Source organism: Akebia trifoliata, chromosome 5 (genome assembly GCF_017979445.1).
Source record: "Akebia trifoliata isolate Shusen 1 chromosome 5, ASM1797944v1, whole genome shotgun sequence".
NCBI lineage: Eukaryota > Viridiplantae > Streptophyta > Magnoliopsida > Ranunculales > Lardizabalaceae > Akebia > Akebia trifoliata.
Genome location: NC_141379.1, coordinates 29,666,631 through 29,690,631, shown reverse-complemented (window position 1 = coordinate 29,690,631; position 24,001 = coordinate 29,666,631). Strand labels below are relative to the sequence as shown.

Sequence of the window (24,001 nt, the reverse complement as noted above, 5' to 3'; positions counted from 1 at the left end):
TTGAGGGAGTTTCAATTGTTTTTGTAATCAAATTTGAACCTGGTGCATGATTTGATATAACATTTTCATAAAAGTTTATGTTCCAATCGTAGGGGTTAGAAGAGGTAATCTTATTCTAAATTTTTTTATTCCATATTGTAAATGTTCAAGGAATTCGTAATTTTTCGAGAATCAACATAAATAATTCCCACATCAAATATGGATTGCCTTTGGGCATGAAGCTGCAAAAAAATTCAAGAGAGATGTACAGATTTCCCAGAAAGATAATCAAAGAAAAGGCGTAAGAACAATTCCAAGGGAAAATTCTGTTTTGATATTCCATAATGAAGGATGTGAACATTATAGATCATCATTTTGGATGTTCAAGGTGTTTGAACTCCAACCATATCTTCTAAAATGATGATCCAAAAATATTTTAATATTTTTTTATTCAATCCAAGATGAACATCATATCCAACCGTCAAAAATTTCTCGAAAAATCTAACCAACTTATCTTTGCAGCCAACACTAAAGTGACTTTAACCAACTTATCTTTGCAGTTCATGAAAATCAGGCTGGCTTTAGTTAAAGGGCCGTTCTATTTGCACCCACTTTCTTCTATACATCCCACTCCAAAATGTACCTTAGGTGGGTACAGTGAGCACAAATGGTGGGTGCAAAAAGCCTGGCCGATGATGCATTGACACCACAGAAGTAGAAGAATTTGCTTTTTATCACACAAATGTTTAGCAAAGTTCAGGGCACAGCAATATGGTTCAAAGTTCAAACCCACATAGTCTACTTACACATGGCCATGTTTTTCCAAGGCAAGGCTTAACATGAACACCGTCTCACGCCGTACATTCAACTTAAGAAGAAAAAAACTGAAAATTCTTTTGCATCGACAAATTATACAGCCAAGTCTTCTTCGTGCAATGTTCACCGCTGGTTTTCTCTCCGTCTCACATATCGAGTTCTGTCATTGTATCTTGGTCTGTCTTGGGCTCTCTGGGGCACAGGCTCCACCCTCCTCTGTCTCTCCGGCGATCTCTGAACTATCTCTCCATTCACAAACAGTTCAGCTGTAAAATCAAGAAGTAAAAAAGAAAAAAAACCTCAGAATGACAAGGGAGTCTAAAAAAAAATGCATAGCCATACATAGCGAACAAAGAGTCAAATAATATTTTTCTTTCCCTTTCAACTAATGGAACGTTGAGGGCAATAACTTTTGTACTGTAAACTTGAAATTTGAACATTTCTCCTTTATAAAAGCAGTCTACAATCGGGGATTCGTGTTATACAATGCCAATTCAAGAAGTTCCATGATAGGCCATGACTTCTCTGAAATAGAATTCAAGATCTGAACTCTTAGCTGCACAAAGCAGATGCACTCAAGAACATTGCACCATTGTAATTACTCGAATTTACTCAGCATATGCAGAGTAGGAAGCATTTTGGTGATTACAGCATTAAGACAGTTTCATGTTTAGAAACGTCACAATATTATTATGATCAATCTAAACTGATTCAGAAGACCAATGTGTGTGATTCAAATCCATGAACTAAAGGGCTATAAAAATTTCATGTCTCATCTTTTACTGATCCACAACTTCATTAATATGAGAAGCCTAGAACAGTTGAGAGAGAAGTTTGATATGAGTCCATTAGCATTCAAAGCTAGACATTGCCTTTAAGGCTCTTCGGCTTTGCCAAGATGGACTGAGAAGACAGAGCTCTAATAGAGTCTAGAGGCATGAAATTCATGAATAAGTGTGGAAGTTTCATACTTATATATAAGTGTTTTGCATCCGAGAGTTGTAAAAGTTGTACGCGCCATCACTATTAACCTACAACTCCATTAAGTATAAGGGGCCCAAGTAATTAACCTATACTTTGAATGATTTTATGAACAGATAAACCTGGTAAAGTAATACTGCAACATAAGAACAAAGATAAAATTAAAGTAGGTTTGCAGTAAGGAACAATAAATAATCTTTCTTCTCATGTATTTAAAAGCTTACCACCGTAGTCCTTGTTCTCTGCATCGACGTAAGAATCTGGAAGGACAAACAGAACACCAGGCAGACCTGTAGAGAAAGAAGCATGCAACTCAGCACAACTGCAGTCCCATCAGATAGTCAATAATTGAAAGCGAATTGTGAACCACACAAACCTTCAAGCTTATTTGAGGTCTCTTCATCAATCTCACATCCAAAACCAAAATACCTTTCGCAAGAAACATTGTAAATCTTCTTCTTCGCTTCCTCTTCACTGATGTATCATAAAAAGATTTTATTTTTATTCATTTAAAAAAAAAAAAAGAGAAAAAGAAAAGAAGAAAATATATATCAAATAATATAAACTAGTTAAAATCAAAACAAGATTGACATACAAATTACAAAAAACATAAACCCTAAAGTTCAATCAAACACACATCAGTGTGGGTTTCTTGAATGATGCATTAGGTCTTAAGCTGGATAGCTTGAGTAAAAAAGCCTTTTGGACCAGTCACAAAATACTCCAAATTTTTTCCAAAAATTCACCAGACAATTAAATCTGCAATTTATTGATTAATCACTGAATAAGATAACATTTTTCACCCTTTAACCTTAAAATTTTATCTTCTTTAACCTTCAACTTTTAAGAACAAGATAACGTTTTTAGGAAGGTTGAAGATGATGAGCTTTGGGAATAAAACCAAAAACATCATTTCTATCAAGGTCATTCTAGTGGCACTCACTTGTTTGTCTCAGTGCACCAACTTACCATCTACACCACCTCAAAAATCTATAAATTCTTCCTACATCAATCCAAATAAAAAGAATTTATTTGAGTTACTTTGCACGCCCACCAAGTATTCTTCATCAAAGTAATTGTATCTCATTCAGTGTTCTACTTTCAACGAAGATTCCATAAGAGGCTTGTACTAGAATTTGAGAGTAACTTCTTCTTAAATCACCATTCTCTTTTTCTTCCTTACATCTTAAAAGGTTTTAAGAGAAATTTTACACGATGCTCGTACGAGATTTTGATAGTAAGTTTCACTTTACTTAGAAAAAAAATAAAGTTCACTTTCTACAAACTATTTCAACTATCATTGGAAGTTTGAGAGTAGTTTAATGAATTTCATTAGGTTAATGCAAGATCATATACATTATTGTACATGAACTGTTTATTAAAATGTCTCTAAGACATTAATATCCAAAAAAGAGTTTTTTTTTTTGTAGAAAATTATTCCTTCTAGTATGGACCATTATGAAGTTATACCCAACACCCATACTCCAAAATCATGTTAACTTACATAGTAAGTTGGTGCACTAAAACAAAAAGATGAGTTCTCCACCATATAATCCCCCAAAAAATTCCAGGTTTTTTTTAGTTCCCAAAAAACCCCAAACATCCATAAATCCAACAAAGAACATATATAGAAAACCCCTAGAGGTATTGTTGGGTTTTGGTGATATAAAATCACCATTCTTTTGTTTCTTAAAGTTAATGGATTTTGTCCAAGGGTATCTTAGGTAATATCATTTCATTAGTTTATGAGAAATAAAATGGGTTCCTAGCTACTAGTTGTTGTCCATAAAAGGGGTTTCTCTAAAAGGGGGTTTTCTCTTTGTTAGAGAGTGTGAGAAAACATTGAGTCTCTATGTATGTATTTTTTCTTCTCTTGTAAAACCTAAATGTTCAAGGTTCTTAAGGGTGATCTACAAATGGTAGTCATGGGGCTTGTAACAACGGGAGTGAGATCAATTTCTTTATTTGGGTTCTTATTAGAGTTGGGTGTAGAGATTTGGTGGGTTTTACCAGAGAGTTGGAGGTAAGTATAAACTTCCATTCTTGTAATTTCGTCATTGAGTACTGGATTTCTACTTGTCGGCTTACCCATAGATGTGGCCCCATTATGGTTGAAGCACGTATATCTTGTGTTGTGGTTGTGTTCTTTTCTCTACTCTCTTTATTTTACTTGTATTTACTTTGGTTGTTGAAATTGATTGCTTGGGTGTTAGAAGGGATTAGTTTCAACAATCGGGTTTCCGTGTGTGGTTTGGGATCTAGCCCCAACAGGTACTAACATGGTTTTTAAACTCGGTATTTGGTATTGTCTCGTTCACCTCTGATACCGAGTTGACTCGGACGATACGTCTCGTCTCGTTCGACATTGAGACAATGGTTTTTAACCATTTAAAAATTTTGAAAAATTCAGGAAAAATTCTGAATTGATTCCTATTAACAAATGAACCCCCCCAAAAAAATATAAAATTAAAAAAAAATTCATAATATAACTATCAAAATAAATTAATTAAATATTTATATTGTTACATTATTTCATTTTCATTGCACAAGTGCACCAAACTTATTTTTCAAATACAATATTTAAATAGCACCAAACTTACCATCAAAAATTTTAATTAAAACACTAATTTGAATTCAATAAAATGTAAATACATGATAACGAATAGGTTCATACATGCAAAAATAATTTAAATACATTAATAACACTCAGTTTGAGTTTAGAGTAATTCCAATTTAAGGCAAACATTAACTAAGAAAGACTTGTAAAGATAGAAATCATGAAAGTGAAGCGCCACAATGAGATGAGTTGAAATTTGCACCGATATCCGATAGAACATGTAACCCACTCACCTACAAAAAAATATTTTGAATAAAAAATTAAATCGAAAAATGATTAATTAGATATATTTGATAACAAATTAAAATCACATACACATTACATGGAAGAAGCAAAATCTTACTTGATTTGGAGGAAGATGAAGTAAATCCACCTTTCACTTCGATTTCTTCTTGAATCGGATGAAGAAGATAAATTTTTTTTCCAAACCCTTGACTTTTTTTCTTCACTTGGTGAAGAAGATGAAGAAAAAATAGAGGAAAATTGATTTGAGGGGTGAAATAATGGAGGATTGAGGTTTAACTTGTTGGAGAAAATGAAGTTTTCTCCCAAAATCTTACCTTTTTTTGTTCACTTGGTGGAGAAGATGAAGAAATAATCGAGGAAAATCGATTTGGGGGTGAAATAATTGAGGATTGAGGTAAAACTCGGTTAACTCGAACGAGATTTTGAAAATCTTGTCCGATTCAACTCGTTTGTCTCACGAGTTAATATAATATCTGCATTATCTCATTCGTATCGCTCGAGTTTTGCAAAATATCGTCCGAGACGACTCACTTATCTCACGATACGCGGTCGTCTCATGACACATTGTGAGTTGGTCTCGTTAGGCTGCGATACCGAGTTAACTCGGAATGTGTCATGAGCATGATTTTTAAACTCGGTATCACGTCTCGTATCGTTCAACTTCGATACCGAGTCGTCTCGGACGAGTTTTTCGATACGTTTGAGAAGTCTCGTGAGATAACTCGAAAAATTGTACGTGAGATGTAAAACTCGATCAAAAAAATGACTTTGTGAGTTGGTCTCATTCAGATCTGATACCGAGTTAACTCGAGCGATACGTCTCGGTCTCGGACGAGTTTAAAAACCATGGTCATGAGACGACCATGTATCGTGAGATAAACGAGTCGTCTCGGACGATATTTTGCAAAACTCGAGCGATACGAGCGAGATATACGAGACAACACAGATATTATGTTAACTCACGAGAAAAATGAATTGTATCGAACGAGATTTTGAAAATCTCGTCCGAGATAACCGATTTTTACCTCAATCCTCAATTATTTCACCCCCAAATCGATTTTCCTTAATTATTTATTCATCTTCTCCACCAAGTAAACAAAAGAAGGTAAGATTTTGAGAGAAAACTTCATTTTCTCCATCAAGTTAAGCCTCAATCCTCCATTATTTCACCCCCCAAATCAATTTTCCTCTATTTTTTCATCTTCTACACCAAGTGAAGAAAAAAAGTCAAGGGTTTGGAAAAAAAATTTATCTTCTTCATCCGATTCAAGAAGAAATCGAAGTGAAAGGTGGATTTACTTCATCTTCATTCAAATCAAGTAAGATTTTACTTCTTCCATGTAATGTGTATGTGATTTTAATTTGTTATCAAATATATCTAATTAATCATTTTTCGATTTAATTTTTTATTCAAAATATTTTTTGTAGGTGAGTGGGTTACATGTTCTATCGGATATCGGTGCAAATTTCAACTCATCTCATTGTGGCGCTTCACTTTCATGATTTCTATCTTTACAAGTCTTTCTTAGTTAATGTTTGCCTTAAATTGGAATTACTCTAAACTCAAACTGAGTGTTATTAATGTATTTAAATTATTTTTGCATGTATGAACCTATTCGTTATCATGTATTTACATTTTATTGAATTAAAATTAGTGTTTTAATTGATATTTTTGATGGTAAGTTTGGTGCTATTTAAATATTGTGTTTGAAAAATAAGTTTGGTGCACTTGTGCAATGAAAATGAAATAAAGTAACAATATAAATATTTAATTAATTTATTTTGATAGGTATATTATGAATTTTTTTTAATTTTATATTTTTTGGGGGGTTCATTTTTTAATAGGAATCAATTCTGAATTTTTCCTGGATTTTTCAGATTTTTTAAATGGTTAAAAACCATTGTCTCAATGTCAAACGAGATGACTCGAACGAGACGAGACATATCGTCCGAGTCAACTCGGTATCAGAGGTGAACAAGACAATACCAAATACTGAGTTTAAAAACCATGGTACTAACTGTGGGGGGAAATTCTCGAACATGGACACGTGGCTCGAATGATTCTCGGAAGCATGGTCTTGAAGCTCGAATAGATTGCTTGTTGGGCACTGTTGACAAAACTTCTTGGGCGCACGGATGCTCAGCTCGAGCGTACACCACCAACCCATCACGTAGCTCGGGTAAGATGTTCCATAGACATCAAAGGTTAGAGTAGGTCGGTAAGACGGATCTGACAGATGTGCCATCGATTAACAGCTCTGACAACCCATACCATGTCAGATCAGTTCTGATTACTCCAGGGTTGACAGAGCAGTTGCAACTACCCCTGCAACTGACATGCCAGAGGGGAAGCAAATTGCCCTGAGTCACCTCAAAGAATGGCACAGAAAACGATCATAATAGACGCTTATAAAAGGAAGAGGACCATGGATAAATGGGAGGTTCTTTTCTTCTTCTCTCTGAAAATAGATTAAGATTTATTAATTTGATTATCACAGTCTCTAACTTGATCGTCGGAGTGGGCTAATTCGCAGGTCAGCCCAAGCAAAGAAAGGAAGGAAAAGTGTAGAGCAAAAACCAGTATCTACACTAACCATGGTTTTTAAACTCGTCCGAGACCGAGACGTATCGCCCGAGTTAACTCGGTATCGGAGCCTAATAAGACCAACTCACAATGTGCCATGAGACAACCGCGTATCATGAGATAAGCGAGTCGTCTCGAACGATATTTTCGCAAAACTCGGACGATACAAACGAGATATACGAGACATCGTAGATATTATGTTAACTCGCGAGATAAACGAGTTGTATCAGACGAGATTTTCAAAATCTCGTCCGAGTTAACCGAGACAACCGAGTTTTACCTCAATCATCAATTATTTACCCCCAAATCAATTTTCCTCCATTATTTTTTCATCTTCTCCACCAAGTGAACAAAAAAATGTAAGATTTTGGGAAAAAATTTCATTTTCTCCACCAAGTTAAGCCTCAATCCTCTATTATTTCACCCCCCAAAACAATTTTCCTTTATTATTTCTTCATCTTCTCCACCAAGTGAACAAAAAAAAGTCAAGGTTTTGAAGAGAACTTCATCTTCTTCATCTTTTGTGGTTAAATTGATGATTTTTAGTGATTAATTGGGAGATTTGTGTTTCTTAATTTACTCTCAATATTGACATACTGAATTGGAGTATTTTATTTATTGTTCCTTTATATATTAGATTCAATTGCAGAACGGTACCCATTATCTGACTTAATTATGAAGTCATAAGGTCAAGGTTATTGTGTTCAGTTGTACTTCACAATCAACCATCAAGTCTTTAGGTTTCTTATTAAATTTACAATCCCAAGTGATTTTTTTGATTTTTATCTATCTTGGATTTGAGCTTGTTTGGTAGGTGCATTAGTGCAAGTGTTTTGGTTATTTTATTTTCATGTTTCAATAAATTTTGTGTTAGTTTCTCTTAATTTAGATATTGAATTTATAGAGAGCAACTAGAGAAGGACAATTCATGGAGGTCCCCATTTGCCAAAAAGCATTAAATACAAGAAAAAAATACTTGCTAAAATCATTAATTTTGGATTGATCTATATGAATTTGTTTTACTCATTTGTTTGATTATTATAAATATCATCACAGATGAAGAATATGTTTCTTCTAGATTTTAATGGTGGTGATTTAATCTCTGTGGTTCAGGTTCAAGATCCATGGTTAATTTCCAAGATGTTCATGGAAGAAAGACTTGTAAATATTTACTTTATTTATTTTGACAGGTATATTATGAAAAAAAATTTAATTATATACATATATATATATATATATATATATATATATATATATATATTGTTCATTTTTTAATATGAATCATTTCTGAATTTTTCCTGAATTTTTCAGATTTTTTAAATAGTTAAAAACCATTGTCTCAATGTCGAACAAGACGAGACGTATTGTCCAAGTCAACTCGGTATCCGAGCTGAACGAGAGGAGACCAAATACCGAGTTTAAAAACCATGGTACTAACCCCAAACCCTAGATTCTGTTCAAACATTATAAGATTAAAAAAAAAAAAATCTAATCTTTCTGGTTTTACCTTCCAACAACCTTGGCTAGGGTTTGAACGTAACAATCGATCATCTGCTGCTTAGTAGCACCCTCTCCGCCAGGATTTTCCATGACGATGAGCCAATGTTCGTAATCGCAACCAGGGAACAAGGGCGCCATTTCGGTCGGTGGTCGATCACTGAAGTTCGAGCCCGAGTTCAATGGCGAGTAGGCCGAGTCCCCACCAGACCGATTAACCCTGCACCGGACCGGGTTCAACCTGAAGGTTCCAGGTGCGACGACTCGGACTGCATGAGAAAGTAGGAAGGGGTGTCTTCTGGGCCGAGCGAAGCCAGGGAGAGGAGGGGCTTGAGCTATAGAAGAAGAACAAGAGAGGAAACGTTTGGGGAGGAAGAGAGAAGGCTTGGAGACGATGGCTCGAGCTATGGCTGCGGCCATTGTTGAAGCCATGGTTACGGAGAGAGAGAGACGAGCGTTCAGGGATTTTGGGGTAAGGGGGGTTTATCTGTTCGCCACTTCGCCTAGTTGATTTTTCATTTTTTATTTTTTATTTTTTCGGGTAGGGGTGATTTCTTAAAAGGACCTGGAGGAAGGAGTCATCTATAATTAGTCTCTAAGTTTTGGTGCCTTACTTAATAACTCATTTAATAATTATTTTTTTTTTTTTTTCCAATTAGTCCTTGAACCATTTCCCACATTTCTCATAATTGAATGCCCTAATCGTTGGAACAGTGGTGGGGAATTACTTAAAGGACATCGGCAAAGGGAGTTCTTTATAATTAATCCCTAAATTTTAAAGTTTTTTTTAATAATTTATTTAGTAAAACTTTTATTTTTAATCAGTACTTAATCCATTTCCCACATTTCTCATGGTTGAATATCTTAATAGTTCCAACTCATCGTTTTCATCCAAAAAATTTTGAGTTTTAGCATCTCAATTGAGTTACTGACTTCATTCCATCAACAAGGATTTAAGAAATTAGAAGAAGCCATTTTCAAGTATTTTAAATACGTAAGAAAAAAATTAGGAATGTTCACTTTTGTTCTTTACTTTGGATGAAAATTGATCAAGAATGATTCTTTTGATTTGAAATCATCTAAACAAATCGTTATCTCAAGTTTTCACTCGATAGTTCCATGTATTTTAGTTGGAAAAAACTTGAAAATAAAAAATAGGTGGGTTTTACTAGTGTTGAGTTTGATAATAAATAAAAAGTGGCGAACTTGACAATAAATAAAAAATAGTGAATTCGATAATAATTAAGAAATAAATAGACTATCAACCTATCGTCCAAAATTTAAAGATTATTTAGAAAGAAATCTTCTGTCAGGGTCTTTTAAGTAATCTTTCATTCCTCCCCCTTAATTCATGGATTTTTTTTTAATCAAACGAGATAACTTGGGTGTGTTATCTTGGCATTTGAGGTGTTCAAGCAAGTTTCGCTCCGTGACTCGACCACCTCAGGTAATCTCGTTCTAGTCATCTTCGATGGAATCTGTTTCCTATGCTAAAATACAATTTTAATTCATAAATCGATTTTAGAATCATCAAACAAAAAGTACTCCAATAATCAGAAATGTTATTTGAGTTGTTTCTTGTGTTTGTCATATACAAGTCATTCGTGGTATTTTTTGTGCTAAATGACGGCAATACCGTCTTACAAGATTGGGGTCATGGGTTCAAGTGTACATATCCATCAAAATGGGGAAAGGAAATGGTGAGGGAAAAGTAAAAAAGGAATCCATTCTTCTCTCTTCATGGACAAGCCTTCCACTCTTCAAATCAAACCTCACGAAAGTAGATCTCATCCTTTTTCTTCACCCAATCTCTTTGTACTTCTTACATAGTTTTTCTCTCTTATTAGATCATGATTCAACCCTGAAACCCATTTTTAAGCGACAATTTGGATGAGAAAGTAAAATCCATATCTTTGATTCCAAAGCTCAAAGACCAAAATCACTAGTGTTGGCGAAGAAAGCTCCAAATGTGTCACCAAGCACATATCCGATTATTTATCACATAGTGACATATGGAAGGGGAGAAAGATGCGAAGTTAACTTTAATTATATATGTATGAATAATACTTTAGACCATAGAATCTTACATTTGAATCAAGCTCGACGTATACCATTTTTATATTCTTACACATAGGTCCCATATGGACAACATTTTGGAAGGTTTTAACTTATTAATTTGATTAACGTCGATACCACCACCAAAATTCATCTCTTTTCAAGTCTTCTTGATAGATTTTGACCCAAATTATGTTTCTAGACCTTTTTTTCTTCTTCTCTTGTTTCCATACTATCAAGCCTTGCATGTTCTTTTGTGATCCATTTTTTTCTTCTCAAACTATCAATGTAAAATTCCTAGGATTTTAGGAAATTTTTGTTAGTCTTAATGTTTGTAGGTAATGATTGTAATTGCAATTTCATGTTGCAGATTCCACGAAAGGTAAAACGAGCCTCGTAATCACTTACATTTGTTTTGATTTTCATCTCTACTTAACTTGGAAAAGATTGCCTAACATAATAAGCATATTTATCGATGGGCTTTAATGTTCAAACCAAACAAACAACTAAATATTGAGCTATAATGAGAAATGGAATATATCATGAAGATTTGAACCCTAATTCTAGCTAAATTCTATTTGTTCAAGATTGGCTGATCCATAACCACCCATAATTGTCTTCAAAATTAATTGTGTGTGTGTGCGTGTGTGCTCAAATATTTTGGGCCCAAACTGAGCCCAATAATAGTTTTAATGGTGGGCCATCACAGGAGAGGGGAAATTATTTTATTATCTCAAATATTTTGGGCCCAAACTAAGCCCAATAAAAGTTTTAATGGTGGGCCATCACAGGGGAGGGGAAATTATTTTATTAGCTCAAATATTTTGAGCCCAAACTAAGCCCAATAATAGTTTTAATGGTGGACCATCACAATAGTAGTGCTCATTTTCTGAAAAAGGTTAGCCCAATCCTGATGCATTTAAAGTGGGCCTAAAAATGAACCCTTGTAAGGTCTATTGGACATATTACTACAGCCCAAGTGTGGATCATATGGCTCAAGTCTAAAATCCAATTAGGCTCTCCGGGCCCACTAAAACCCTCACTATTATTTCTAAGAGATTCTATTGCCACATCAACTTTTACTAAGAGCACACCAATTCACATGATATTAAGGAAGAAATAGCACCCATCTTGAGGTGCTCTTAGTAAAAATTGGTGTGACAATAGAAGCTCTTTTATTTTTTATTTTTTCTGTTTAATTACTTATTACCACTCTAAATGAAATTGAATTTTTGGGCCGAGGTTCATAATCTACGAAGAGAGATAAAGGCTTAACTTTTCACACTATTAATATTTAACACTTAGGTGTTTTTTGTGTATTGTTGGGTTTATTTAAATAATTGGATTGATGAATTAGTAAGGAAAATGCGAAGAACTTGAATTTTTACAGACAACAAGTATCACTCGTCGACTTCTTCTATCTCGTTGGTGCTCATCGTCGTATCCTGAGGGTCCGAATGACTATGGAGAAAAGGCTTTATTCGGGAAAAAAATCGGAATATAATCCAAGGAAAGTATATTATTCTAAAATATATTTATTTCAACCCTAAATAAAAGATGCACCAATTAAATAGATATTAGTGGATCTAGCTAAATTTTGATACAAGAAGTTGCACTTCATGAATTAACAACCTCATAACTTGATAATAAATTAATGAGTCATGCTGGAGTGACCTCAAGATTGGACCCCATATGGCACATCTTGACATGAAAGTGGACAGGAACCATAGATGCTTTTTCATTCGTATCTAAAGGAAAAGCATCTATGATTCCCATACACTTTCACGTCAGAGTGTACGATATGAGGTCCAATCTTGAGGTCACTTCAACAATGCAATTGGCATTCACTACTGGTGTTGAAATAATAATTCTCATAAAATAAAAAAATATCATGAATCTTGAGTTTTGGTGATGTTATTGGATAAAATTATTTTTTATTTTTTGATTGACATAATGATGTATCATGTAATGAATTTGATTTAGGATTATATGTCATATCTTGCACCTCTCGTCGCATGGCATGTGTCTTCATTCAATTGGTCCGGGTAGTGAAAAATGAGTACAACTATGGTACCTTGTAAGCGAACTCCCATTTAATTCTTGAAAAATTCATGAATTTTTCAAAAAAAAATTTCCAATGAAAGTATTATTCTCCGGATTATTGAACTATTTTGAATAATTCACACATTTTTAAGTTAAAAAAAGAATAAAACGCATTTTTTAATAACTTTAATGATTTTTTATAAAACTCGATGGAAAAAAATGCTATTGTAACTGTTGTGTGTTGCAAAGAGTAGAGTTTTAAGCTGTGATGTGTAATACAAGTTGACTTTGAAGCTGCCATGCTTCAAAATTTTGAAGCAATCTATTTAAAAACAAAGGCCCCTTTTTTTTTTTCCTTCAAAATTTTGAAATAAGACAGATAACACACGTAAGAAGAAAGTGCAGCATATTTTTCATGTATCGAATTTTTGCAATCCAAAATCGAATCGAATTTTTGCTATATTCCAAATTGCTAACAAGTCTATGGTATGGGTCAGTTAAACGATCCATGTTCTTCTATTCAACTTTGTCCAAAATCAAATATTTTATAATAAATAAGCAGAATCAAATCACACCATACTATAATACGTAAATGTCTTATCGGAATTATTCGTAATAAAATATTGGTTATAATTATCACTAAAAATTTTCAAAATGACTTCATATCTACTTTCATTATCTCGACGACAATCTTTAAGGTTTTCTGTAGTAGATGTTATTTCTAACTATCAATCTATGACTCTATCAACCTTAATTGGAAAGTCATTCCTTGTCATGTGGTCTGTGGGCCTTAAACTAATACCAAACCTAGTTTGACCCATTAATGGTTTGAACGTTATAGACCCAAGGCCAGCCCAATAATTTCTAGTTTGACCATTTTTGGTTTGACCGTTATCCCCAAGTCCACCCCAAAAATGTTTTTAACAGTGCCCCATGTCAAAGCTAGGATTAATTTTGTAAAATTTTAAACCTATTTGGTACAAATTTATGAAGTGGGCCTTAAAAGTAAGCCTCAACAGTCCTATGGCTGTGGCAGTACAGCCCATTTATGGGACCATATTGATTAGGACTTAAATCCCATTGGACCCACCCAGCCCATTAATTCCCCAAGTTGTTTTTATGTTACCTACTACTGTCCCAACTGTTATTATTATTCATTGGTTGGTCTTGTTTTCCAAACAAAAAAAAAAATTAATTAATTAATTAATTTTCTCCTGAAAATGCTTTGTTGCAAAGTTAAATGGGCTCACTAACCCACCATATTCAAACCATTTATTGTTACACCAATAAACCCAAAATTACTAAATAAATAAAAAATAGAAAACTATATATACATTAGATTTGAATAACAAAAGCTGATCAAATATACGATAAGGAATCAACAATAAAATATTTGAAGGAGTTATCTCCATCAAATTAAAAATAAGAATTTTCCGTTTTGGTAAGAAATTTATTTTTCTTCGAGAGTTTGGTTGGAATTTCTTTTTTCTTTTTTTTTCGTCGAGATAAGATATGATTCCCTATACCTGCAAATCAAATTTTCTAAGAAAAACTCTTTTTTTGGCTCAATCATACAAACCTTAAATAAAAAATAAAACCCATTAAATTGAAAATAGTGGTTCTAACTGGACTTTAATTTGTCTAGAAACCCATTTTATGAACCAATAACCTCTTGACAAGCTAATAATAAATTTAAGAACATTACCATAATACTAATAATAGTAATAATAAAGGTGATGATGACGATGCCAATTGGCATCACTACCATTTTTTATCCATGAAATTGTTATTGTTTTAGATTTTAGTGTACAACATAAGGAAAAATATGACATTTTGATTTCGAGAGAATGATTTGGATTGGGAAACTACAATTATATAAGTTAGAGCTATAATGATTCGATCTCAAAAGTAATAAAAACTCTCTCATCCTTCATCTGTGGATGTTGGCTTAGCTCAATCACACAAATCTTGTATTTTGTTGATTGTTTTTCATCGAATATATTGTTATAGATTCAAGAATCCAAGCTTTCATCAACCACAGATTCACAATGATGACAATGACATTTGGCCTAATCACCATTTTTTTTTTGTCAACGACACCATTACCATCGTTATTGAAGTCATCATTTTATTGTCAGTTTGTTCTTAGTTTGGCTAATTCTAAATGCATATATATATATATATCTTTCAAGTGTGATTAATAACCATTAATATCATTGTCCGAGACATGGATGCAATATTATTATTTGTTCTTTGCCTTCTCTCTTGTTCTTGGACCCTTCCCCATAGGTAATAGAGGTGGACAAGGGCTTAATTGAATAATATTTGATTGGGCTTCAATAATTACCAAAATTAAGGATAAAGTAACAGGTTATCTTTCTATTATTGCCTTCAAATAATGTTATAATAATTATAATAATTTTCATACTTAATAGACTTTTAATTTCTCACTCTTCCTGTCCATAGAATGTGGGGGATATGGTATTAGTTAGAAGAGTCGTGATAATTTGACTCTCTCACGTGGCATACTCAATCGTCTCCCCTAACATGGGATGTGTCAGAACCATAGGTTTCCTTTCATTAGGATACATTACTACACAAATTTATGGGGATGTGCAGTTGTGTATCCCATGGCATAAAGTGTATGGTTATGACACATCCCATGTCAGGGGAGTTGATTGAGTATGTCACGTGGGGAATCATATTATATACATGTGTTTGTAGGTCCAAAAGGAAGGGGTTTTTGAACTTTTATAATTTAAAATACAAAATGTGGGGGAAACTGTCCCAACAGACCATGATGTAAACTAGTTTTCAAAGGAATAATCATTCACTCCAAAAATACGAAAAATGGCCACCAATCGAACGCTTTTCAAGCAAAACAGTGAAATTGTTTTCACCACCTTGGAGAAATGTACTAGTAGCATTGTTTCAGGATATTTTCAATGTCTGATATATATTGTTTGTAGTATTTTGGTCGATCTTTATTAAATTAATGAAATTCAAATCTTCGTGATAGAAATGATCTAAAATCCCTTTAGAGACTTGACTTTATTATTTATAGTCCTACGATGAAGTCCAATTTCAAATCTATCCCTTATTTGATAGACTTTATTTGATTTAGGGACTTTGGTGATCTCATCAAGTTCCTTGTGTGGAGTTCATGACTAGGTTATTTAGTTTTTTTGACTTATTGATTGGGGCGTCAAGTGCCTCTCCTTGGGTTTCTAGTACATATTTGCGACTTATTGGTTGTGTGGGTCCAATGTACACGAGTTAGTCAATTAGTACGATTTAACAATATATATATATGAGAGCGGTTCGGCAGCCCTAAAGTTTGCCAAACATTTTTTGTAAATCACTTTTGATGGGGTTAAAATTTTTGGAATAGGCTGATTTTTTGTGAGGATGATCTCTATGATGAAGAGATCATCCTCACCGAAACTCAGCTCATTTTGAAACTTCTAACCCTAGTTTACAAGTTGAAGAATCATGGACCGTCCAATTTTTGTAAATCACTTTTGATAGGGTTAGAAGTTTTGAAATATGCTGATTTTTGGTAAGGATGATCTTCTCATCATAGAGATCATCCTCACAAAAAATCAGCTCATTCCAAAGCTTCTAACCCATGTTTTGAAAAATGTTTGACAAAATGTTTGACAAACTTTAGGGCTACTGAACAGCCCCATATATATATAGGGTAGCGTTCAATGGCTAACTTTTTGGCAAAACATTTTTCAAAACATGAGTTAGAAGTTTTGGAATGGGCTGATTGTTGGTGAGGATGATCTCTACGGTGAGGAGATCATCCTCACAAAAAATTAGTCTATTCCAAAACTTCTAACCCATGTTTACAAGTTGAAAAATCGTGGACTGTCTATTTTTTGTAAACTATTTTTGATGAGGTTAGAAGTTTTGGAATGGGCTGATTTTTGGTGATGATGATCTCCTCACCGTAGAGATCATCCTCACCAAAAATCAGCCCCTTCCAAAACTTCTAACTCATGTTTTGAAAAATGTTTTGCCAAAAAGTTAGCCATTGAACGGGACCCATTTATATGTATATATATATATTATTGGTAACTCAATGCTGATGGGATTTGAACCAAGGACTCTATCATCACACAAAGAATTTACCAATGAAGTTAAGCTAATTGGCACCTGCAACATGATCAATTAGTTCCTTTTTTCCTTTTGAATTAGCCTCTTGAAGCCCAATCCCGACTTAGGAGTATTAGACACCCTCACAACAATTGAACAATGGATTTGATAAGTTTGGGGGTCCAACTCAAAATCAATTGGCAATGAGTGGAGAGACTCAGAATCTTATAAGGAAAGAGACAAGACAATTTGTGTCTAATGTGGGACCAAACTCAACACACCCTTACATGTGTGGACTGGACTAGGTCAAAGTACATGGAGATATGAATTGGATGACGTGAAGGAAAGAAAGGCCAACTCTTGTATAATGATAAGTTTGGGGGTCCAACTCAAAACTTATTGACAATGAATGCAGAGGTCCTAAGTCTTATAAGGAGAGAGACAAGGCAATTTCGATGTGGAACTAAACTCAACAGGATTTTGCTCATTCTCAATTGTCAAGCACAATTTAGATTTATTGGACCCACTTACAGATTTTAAGGATTGATGTAGAGATACCCATAAAAGAGAGGGAGGGGGGATTGATGTAGAGGCATATATGAAGTCTTCACAATTTGGTAATCTTCCATTCAAAAAAGAAAAAAAAATTGGTCCGAAGTTGAGAATGAGCAAAACCCTGAGTCTTACAAGGAGAGAGACAAGGCAATTTGTATCCCATGTGGAACTAAATTCAATAGGGTTTTGCTCATTCTTAGTGTCAAGCACAATTTAGATTTCTTGGACCCACTTCCAGATATCAAGGATTGATGTAAAGATGCCCATAAAAAAAAAAAAAAGAGGGGGGACAATTTGGTAATCTTCCATTCAAAAAAGAAAAAAAATTGGTGCGAAGTTGAGAATGAGTAAAACCCTGAGTCTTACAAGGAGATAGATAAGGTAATTTGTATCTCATGTGGAACTAAATTCAACAGGGTTTTGCTCATTCTTAGTGTCAAGCACAATTTAGATTTCTTGGACCCACTTACAGATTTCAAGGATTGATGTAGAGATACCCATAAAAAAAAGGGGGGAGGGGGGGATTGATGACATATATGAAGTCTTCACAATTTGGTAATCTCCCATTTCACAAAAAAAAAAAAAAAAAAAAAACTGGTCCAATATCCAAAACGTGCAGCACTTGTAAGCTTGTGGAATGGGGACTCTAATATTAGAAGATCAATAGGAATCTATCCAACTTAAATGTGAAGCTAAGAAATAACCGAGTCTAGAAGCTGAGACTATTTGTGTGGTGTGCATGTGGTCCTTATGAGCTCATCTTTTTCTCTTTCTAACTCTGACTCTTTATCTTGCTCATACTTTGTATCAAGTCTTTAATGTCGTCTCGTCTCACACTCTCAAAGTCTTAACCGTTGAACGCATCTACAATAAGAACAAAAAGCAATCTTTTTCATTGAAAATTCGATTCAATGGTTCACACCTTCACACCCAAGAAAAAAACAAAAGCAAAAAATATCTAAAACACCACGCAATTCATACTAATCAACATAAAAATAAATTAATTAATTAAAAACATGATTTTAATGACCCTTTGGATTGATCTGAAAAACCCAGTAAAGAATATAAAAATGAATCGTGATAATCTGACTACCAGACGTGACACACTCAATCGATTCTCCTGACATGACAAGTTCGGGAACCGCATATCCGTACGCCTAGAATACAAAATTGCACTTCCCCAAAAAAAATATCTATTCAAAGGGAATCGCGCGTGTATTCTAAAACGTATAGATCTACGATTCCTGATTACCATCAACCTCTTGGGTAAAAATTTTTTACCCTCATATTTAACAATAAGATCCTATGTAGGTCACCCTCCAAAGCGCATGAACAAGATAATGTTTTTTGGGAAGTAGAAGATAATATAATTTTGGATAAAATATCAAAGATTTTCCACATGGGATCAAAGGGTTGAAAAAATAAATTGAAGATGAGGTTGAATGGATTAAAAATAATTTATCAGACGAAATTGAAGAACATGAAGATGATGAACTTTTGAAAGAAAAGTTTAAGATTTTTTGCTAGACGTTGAATATGAGAGCATTTAGGTCATTTTCGTTAATCTATAAGAGAAAAGTGAAGTCAAGGGTGGCATGCCATTGGTTTAAAAATAAATGAGTATTTAAAATATTCACCTAGAGAGACACGCATTATAAATCACTTTAAATGACCTTATTTTATTTTCATACGTAAACATATATTATTAAGTTTTGACATAAATAATCGTTTCATAATAGAAATTACATCCTTTTCCACAAATCTTATCTTCGTAAGGAAATATTCTACAAAAATTTATTTTAAAATGATTCACAAAAACCGATAGTTCAAGTGTTGAATAAAGTTGGACTGTATGCACCTCTATTTTCTATAAAGAAAATGAAAACCTTTGTGAGGCTGATATCACATTTTGACCATTTTTTATGTAAAAAAGAATGCGTGTGATACTAACATTTCATAGTAAAATTATTGGAGACAATGTCTCTCTTTCTCTCTCACACACACATAAATAGTCCTTTATTCAAGATTTAAAAAAAGAGGTGATAATAAGATAAGACTCTCCTGAGTGTGGCATACTCAATCGACTCGCTTGACGTGGGGTGTGCTAGAACCATAGACTTTATGCCTTGGAATACACAACTACACATCCCCATAAATCTATGCAGTTGTGTATCCCAATGAAAGGAAATCTATGATTCTGACAAACCCCATGTTAGGGGAGTCGATTGTGTATGTCACGTGGGGGAGTCTTATTATCACGGCTCTTTTAAAAATTTAGCATCTTACAATCTTTAAGTTTAAAGAAATAATATTGTTAGAAAGTTATCAGATCTTAGTATGATACTCATAAGTCAATTTTTTTATTTATATATAAAAATGTATACTTATATTTATGTGAATATTATAAGAAATAAATAGTTATAGGGAAAAGGGAAAAATGTGTGCTAAATTTGATTAAGTCAAATATATGGCATTTTGAGACTTTTGGATAGATAGTTGTTGTTATATCTCATTTTGTGTCTCCCAAGGTCAAATGATCTGAATCTCAAGATTAATCGATGACAAGTCTCTCATACTAGGTCAGTGCGTATCTTGAGATCAAAATATATATGTTCCGTCGTTGGAAACCTAAGACGAATAATTGATAAGTAAGAAGTTAAATTGGAAGTTTGTAATTAAGGATGTTTGAAATTTTATCTTTATAAACAGTTTCAATTTTCGATTAATATCGATTCCAATTCTCTATCGGTTCGATTCTAAGATACCCTTTAATCAGTTCCAATAAAAAGGTATCCAAAATCTTGGTTTTCGTTCGATTGTGATTAATAGGGTACCTCTACTATATCTACTCATGTACGTCTTCACACACTAAGTGCAAACCACATATCACCTCACTTGCAAGGAAAAAAAAATCCCCTTCTCTTAATCTTCAAAAATAGTTTTATTTTGTTTGGATTTTTCAAAATTTCTCTCTTTCATTTCATAAGTTTGTTTGTCTTTGTTAAGATTTTACTAAATGTAAAGTTTTCATGGAAATCTTTACTGGGAAATCATAATAAAGAATTGATTAAAGATCTTTATTGAAATATACATTTTGTATGAAATTCTCTATAATATATTTAAAAACTTTTCTCTTTTACTCAGCCGTTTTTGAACCATCGAGTATATGTCTTATTCAATGTTTTTCATAGAAATTAATGCAATGTAGGCATCGGGGTTCTGCAACAATGACATTGACAATAGAGTAAACCATCTTCTCGATTGATTCTACCATAAAGGCCAACGATAGTCAATAACTCCTCCCCATACACAACTTACAACTTGACACACTATCTCTCTTCAACCCTTCAAGCAAAATGAAATTTAATTTAAATAATTTGTAAAATCTTATAATTTGATATAAAAAAATTATTAAATAACAATATTACTTAATAAAAAATTGCACCTAACTTGCATTAACCATCCTTCTTGTTCATAATAAACACTAAACAAAAATATTTCTTAAACTACACTTACATTGCACTTGCAAGATTCCCCCTTCTTATAGTTGAAATATTCATCTTCCCTTAGATTAATAAAAGGAACCTATAACCAAGAAGGCATTTATGATACTTGAAATTGACATAAATTTTTACACCTTTAATGATATAATAAGTAGAGTGCATGTGCAACTCCCAACCTAAATGTACGATATTATTAACACCTTCTCAGACACACACACACACACAAAAAAAAAACTTAAAGACGAAAGAGACCTACTCCTAACGTTAGGTGTATGGGCTGCATATATAAAAAATAGAAATGGTGTTTTTCTTATCTTATCAAATAGGGTATATGCCCATTTTGGAGATTATTTATTTGAGTCATGCTAGAGTGACCTCAGTGAGGGACACACGGGAAACATCTCGACGTGATGTCGTGCTCATGCCCGTAAATGTATTTTCTTCGAGATACGAGTAAAACGCATTTACAGATATGTGCGCACCACCACATCAAGATGTCGCCTGTGTGTCTCCCACTGAAGTCACTCAATCATTAATCTATTTATTTTTAACCAAAAAGGATAACTACGGGATTTTACATCTTGTGAGTCTTAAATAAAAGATTATTTGTTGAAATTCAAAATAAAGATATAAAGATGTAAAGATAAATTCACAATGGATGTCCATTTTAGTAAAAACTAAATACCCAAATGAATATACATATCCTTTTTGGTAAATATCATAAAAACGTATCTAAACCAGTAATTTTGGAATCATACTTTTGTATTTATCCCAAAATGAAATGGAGATTATAAAATGGTGGAGTTAGGTAAAAAGGTGAATCTGGATTTTTACCAAGAAATGAGGCTGTTAAATTATTAAATGAGAAAAAACTAAAAACAAATATATGTGGACATTAAAAATCATAATTTAATTCAAAGACTTAATTTAATTTAATCCACCAAAATTAAGATATTTAACTCTTGTCCAAGCCATTAATAAGGTCACATCTGAAATGACGGAGATAACTACGTGAAATTAATCTTCTACTCCATTTTATAATCATTCTAGAAGGTTGTGCCCGTGATTTTTCTTCTTCTAGAAGGACCAAGACAGTAGAAACTCTGGTAAATAAAAACAAAGAAAGTCTGCATTTTAACTTATTTATTTTACAAAAAGTCAAAACTAAGACTAGACCGCTATGTACCACTTGTTTCTCAGCCTTTTTGCTCACTATTTAAGATCCTTAATTACCTCACCCCCCCCCCCCCCCCCCAACTTATGGATGTGCCCTAGAAGAAATAATTCTGGGTATTTTTTATATTAATTAAAGAATAATGATTTTCTATGCCCCTTTGACACATGTCCTCCATCAAAGAATTATAAATCATTTTTTTTAGATACATATAAATATAAATATTTTTATGTATCTCGAGGCAAATGATCTTCGATTTAGTGAGGGAAGGGGGGCGTCATATTTTCATTAATTTCAAATATTATCATAATTCAATCAAAAAATATTATCCTAAAAATATAAGACAGGATTTTAATAAACATGGAAAATATTTATAATTTAATTTAATTTAATTTATTAGAACATAACAAATTATTTGCAAATAAATGATATAATGTTAATGGAGTTGATGTTTTCTTTCAAAAATTAAAATTTGTTGGACGATAAAATTTTAGAAGGAATGGTAAACTTTAGACTTTAATACATAATTTATATGAAAATTTGAAGAATTATCAATTCCACATACACATGAGTAAAGGGTTGAATCAATCGATTAAGATTTCTATCAATTTGATTCCTTTCACACATGATTCTAATAAGGTACGGAAAAAGTGATCCTGAACCAGAATTTTCAATTCCAATTTGGTTCCAACATTGACTCCCCTACCCGTACATTATGAGCTGATGTTTTGATTATTAAGAGATCATTTTCGTCCACCTAAACATCATTGCCCCAACTTTATGCAAAAGTTAAAAATCAAACGTGATTTTCAACAATTGAAGTGAATTTCCCATTATTGTCTTATGTTTTTGAGTTTTCAAAATCTGAGTTCCTAACAAGTATGCGTTAGATTAGTAAAAATGTTTTTGATGAGTGAAAGTGTTAAAACTACCCACCTCCCTAGTTACAGACCCAAACCATAGAATGTCATTTCATAAAATATTTGGCTCACCTCTCGTGAATTTATAAAAGAGTCGTGATTTTCTGAAGTCCCCTCTGACACTCGCCCTTTGATGTTACATGGGCTAGAACCATTGATTTTTCCCTCCTCACGATACACAACTGTATGTTGTATTTTTTAAATTATTTTAAGCATTTTCAAATACAAAGTGGTCTTAGATAATTTGGTTAAAATTAAATATAAAGTGGTGTACTCTTAACTTTTGTCTATTTTGGTGTTATCAAACATAAAAGTAACTTTTTCACTTGTTTAACTATATTGGGTATATCTAACACACAAGTGCTAAGTGTTTAATTTGTTCTCTAAAATATTTAGTCTCACAACGACTATGAGAAAGACTAGTTATGTCTTTATAAATTATCTTACTTTACTTGTGTGGTAAGTTTGGAAAGGATAGGAGACTCATGCGCGTACAAGGGCTCAAAAGAAAAACTCAAGGTTTCAATTGGAATTTGAATTCATTGATTCGAAAAATTTTAATATGTGATCCTCACTTTCTAGTCTCGTATGTATGTGCACACGGAGGTCCAAAAGGAAATCCAAGGTTTCAATTGGAATTTGGATCTATTGATCCAAAAATCTTAATGGGTGTACACGCACGTACGCAGGGGGATGCAGATCCTCACTTTCTAGCCTCGTATGTGTGCGCAGGGTTGATTCATTTTTGCTAATCAAAGAATTATTTTGAACTTTAATTGACTAAATCTGTTTTCAATTCGACTTAACACACAATGTACACATAAACTTTATGTTTTCTCTTCTTCTATTATTGAGTTGCCCTAAAAATATGTTTTCTTCATCTTCTTAAATAAGAACAATTTGAGTTATTCGACTTTCTCAGCCATTGTG

General features: G+C 33.2%; 1 protein-coding gene across 1 annotated transcript; it reads right to left on the bottom strand.

Annotated features, from left to right (window-relative positions):
- Positions 1-694: 694 nt before the first annotated feature.
- On the bottom strand, positions 695-9,231 carry LOC147402058 (multiple organellar RNA editing factor 2, chloroplastic-like). Its single transcript, XM_086443572.1, has 4 exons — positions 8,731-9,231; positions 2,153-2,250; positions 2,001-2,066; positions 695-1,061 (listed from the first exon to the last, which is right to left on the bottom strand). The coding sequence occupies exons 1-4, from the start codon at positions 9,150-9,152 to the stop codon at positions 919-921; spliced, it is 729 nt and encodes a 242-aa protein (XP_086299698.1). The 5' UTR covers positions 9,153-9,231; the 3' UTR covers positions 695-918.
- Between the last annotated feature and the right edge of the window lie 14,770 nt (positions 9,232-24,001).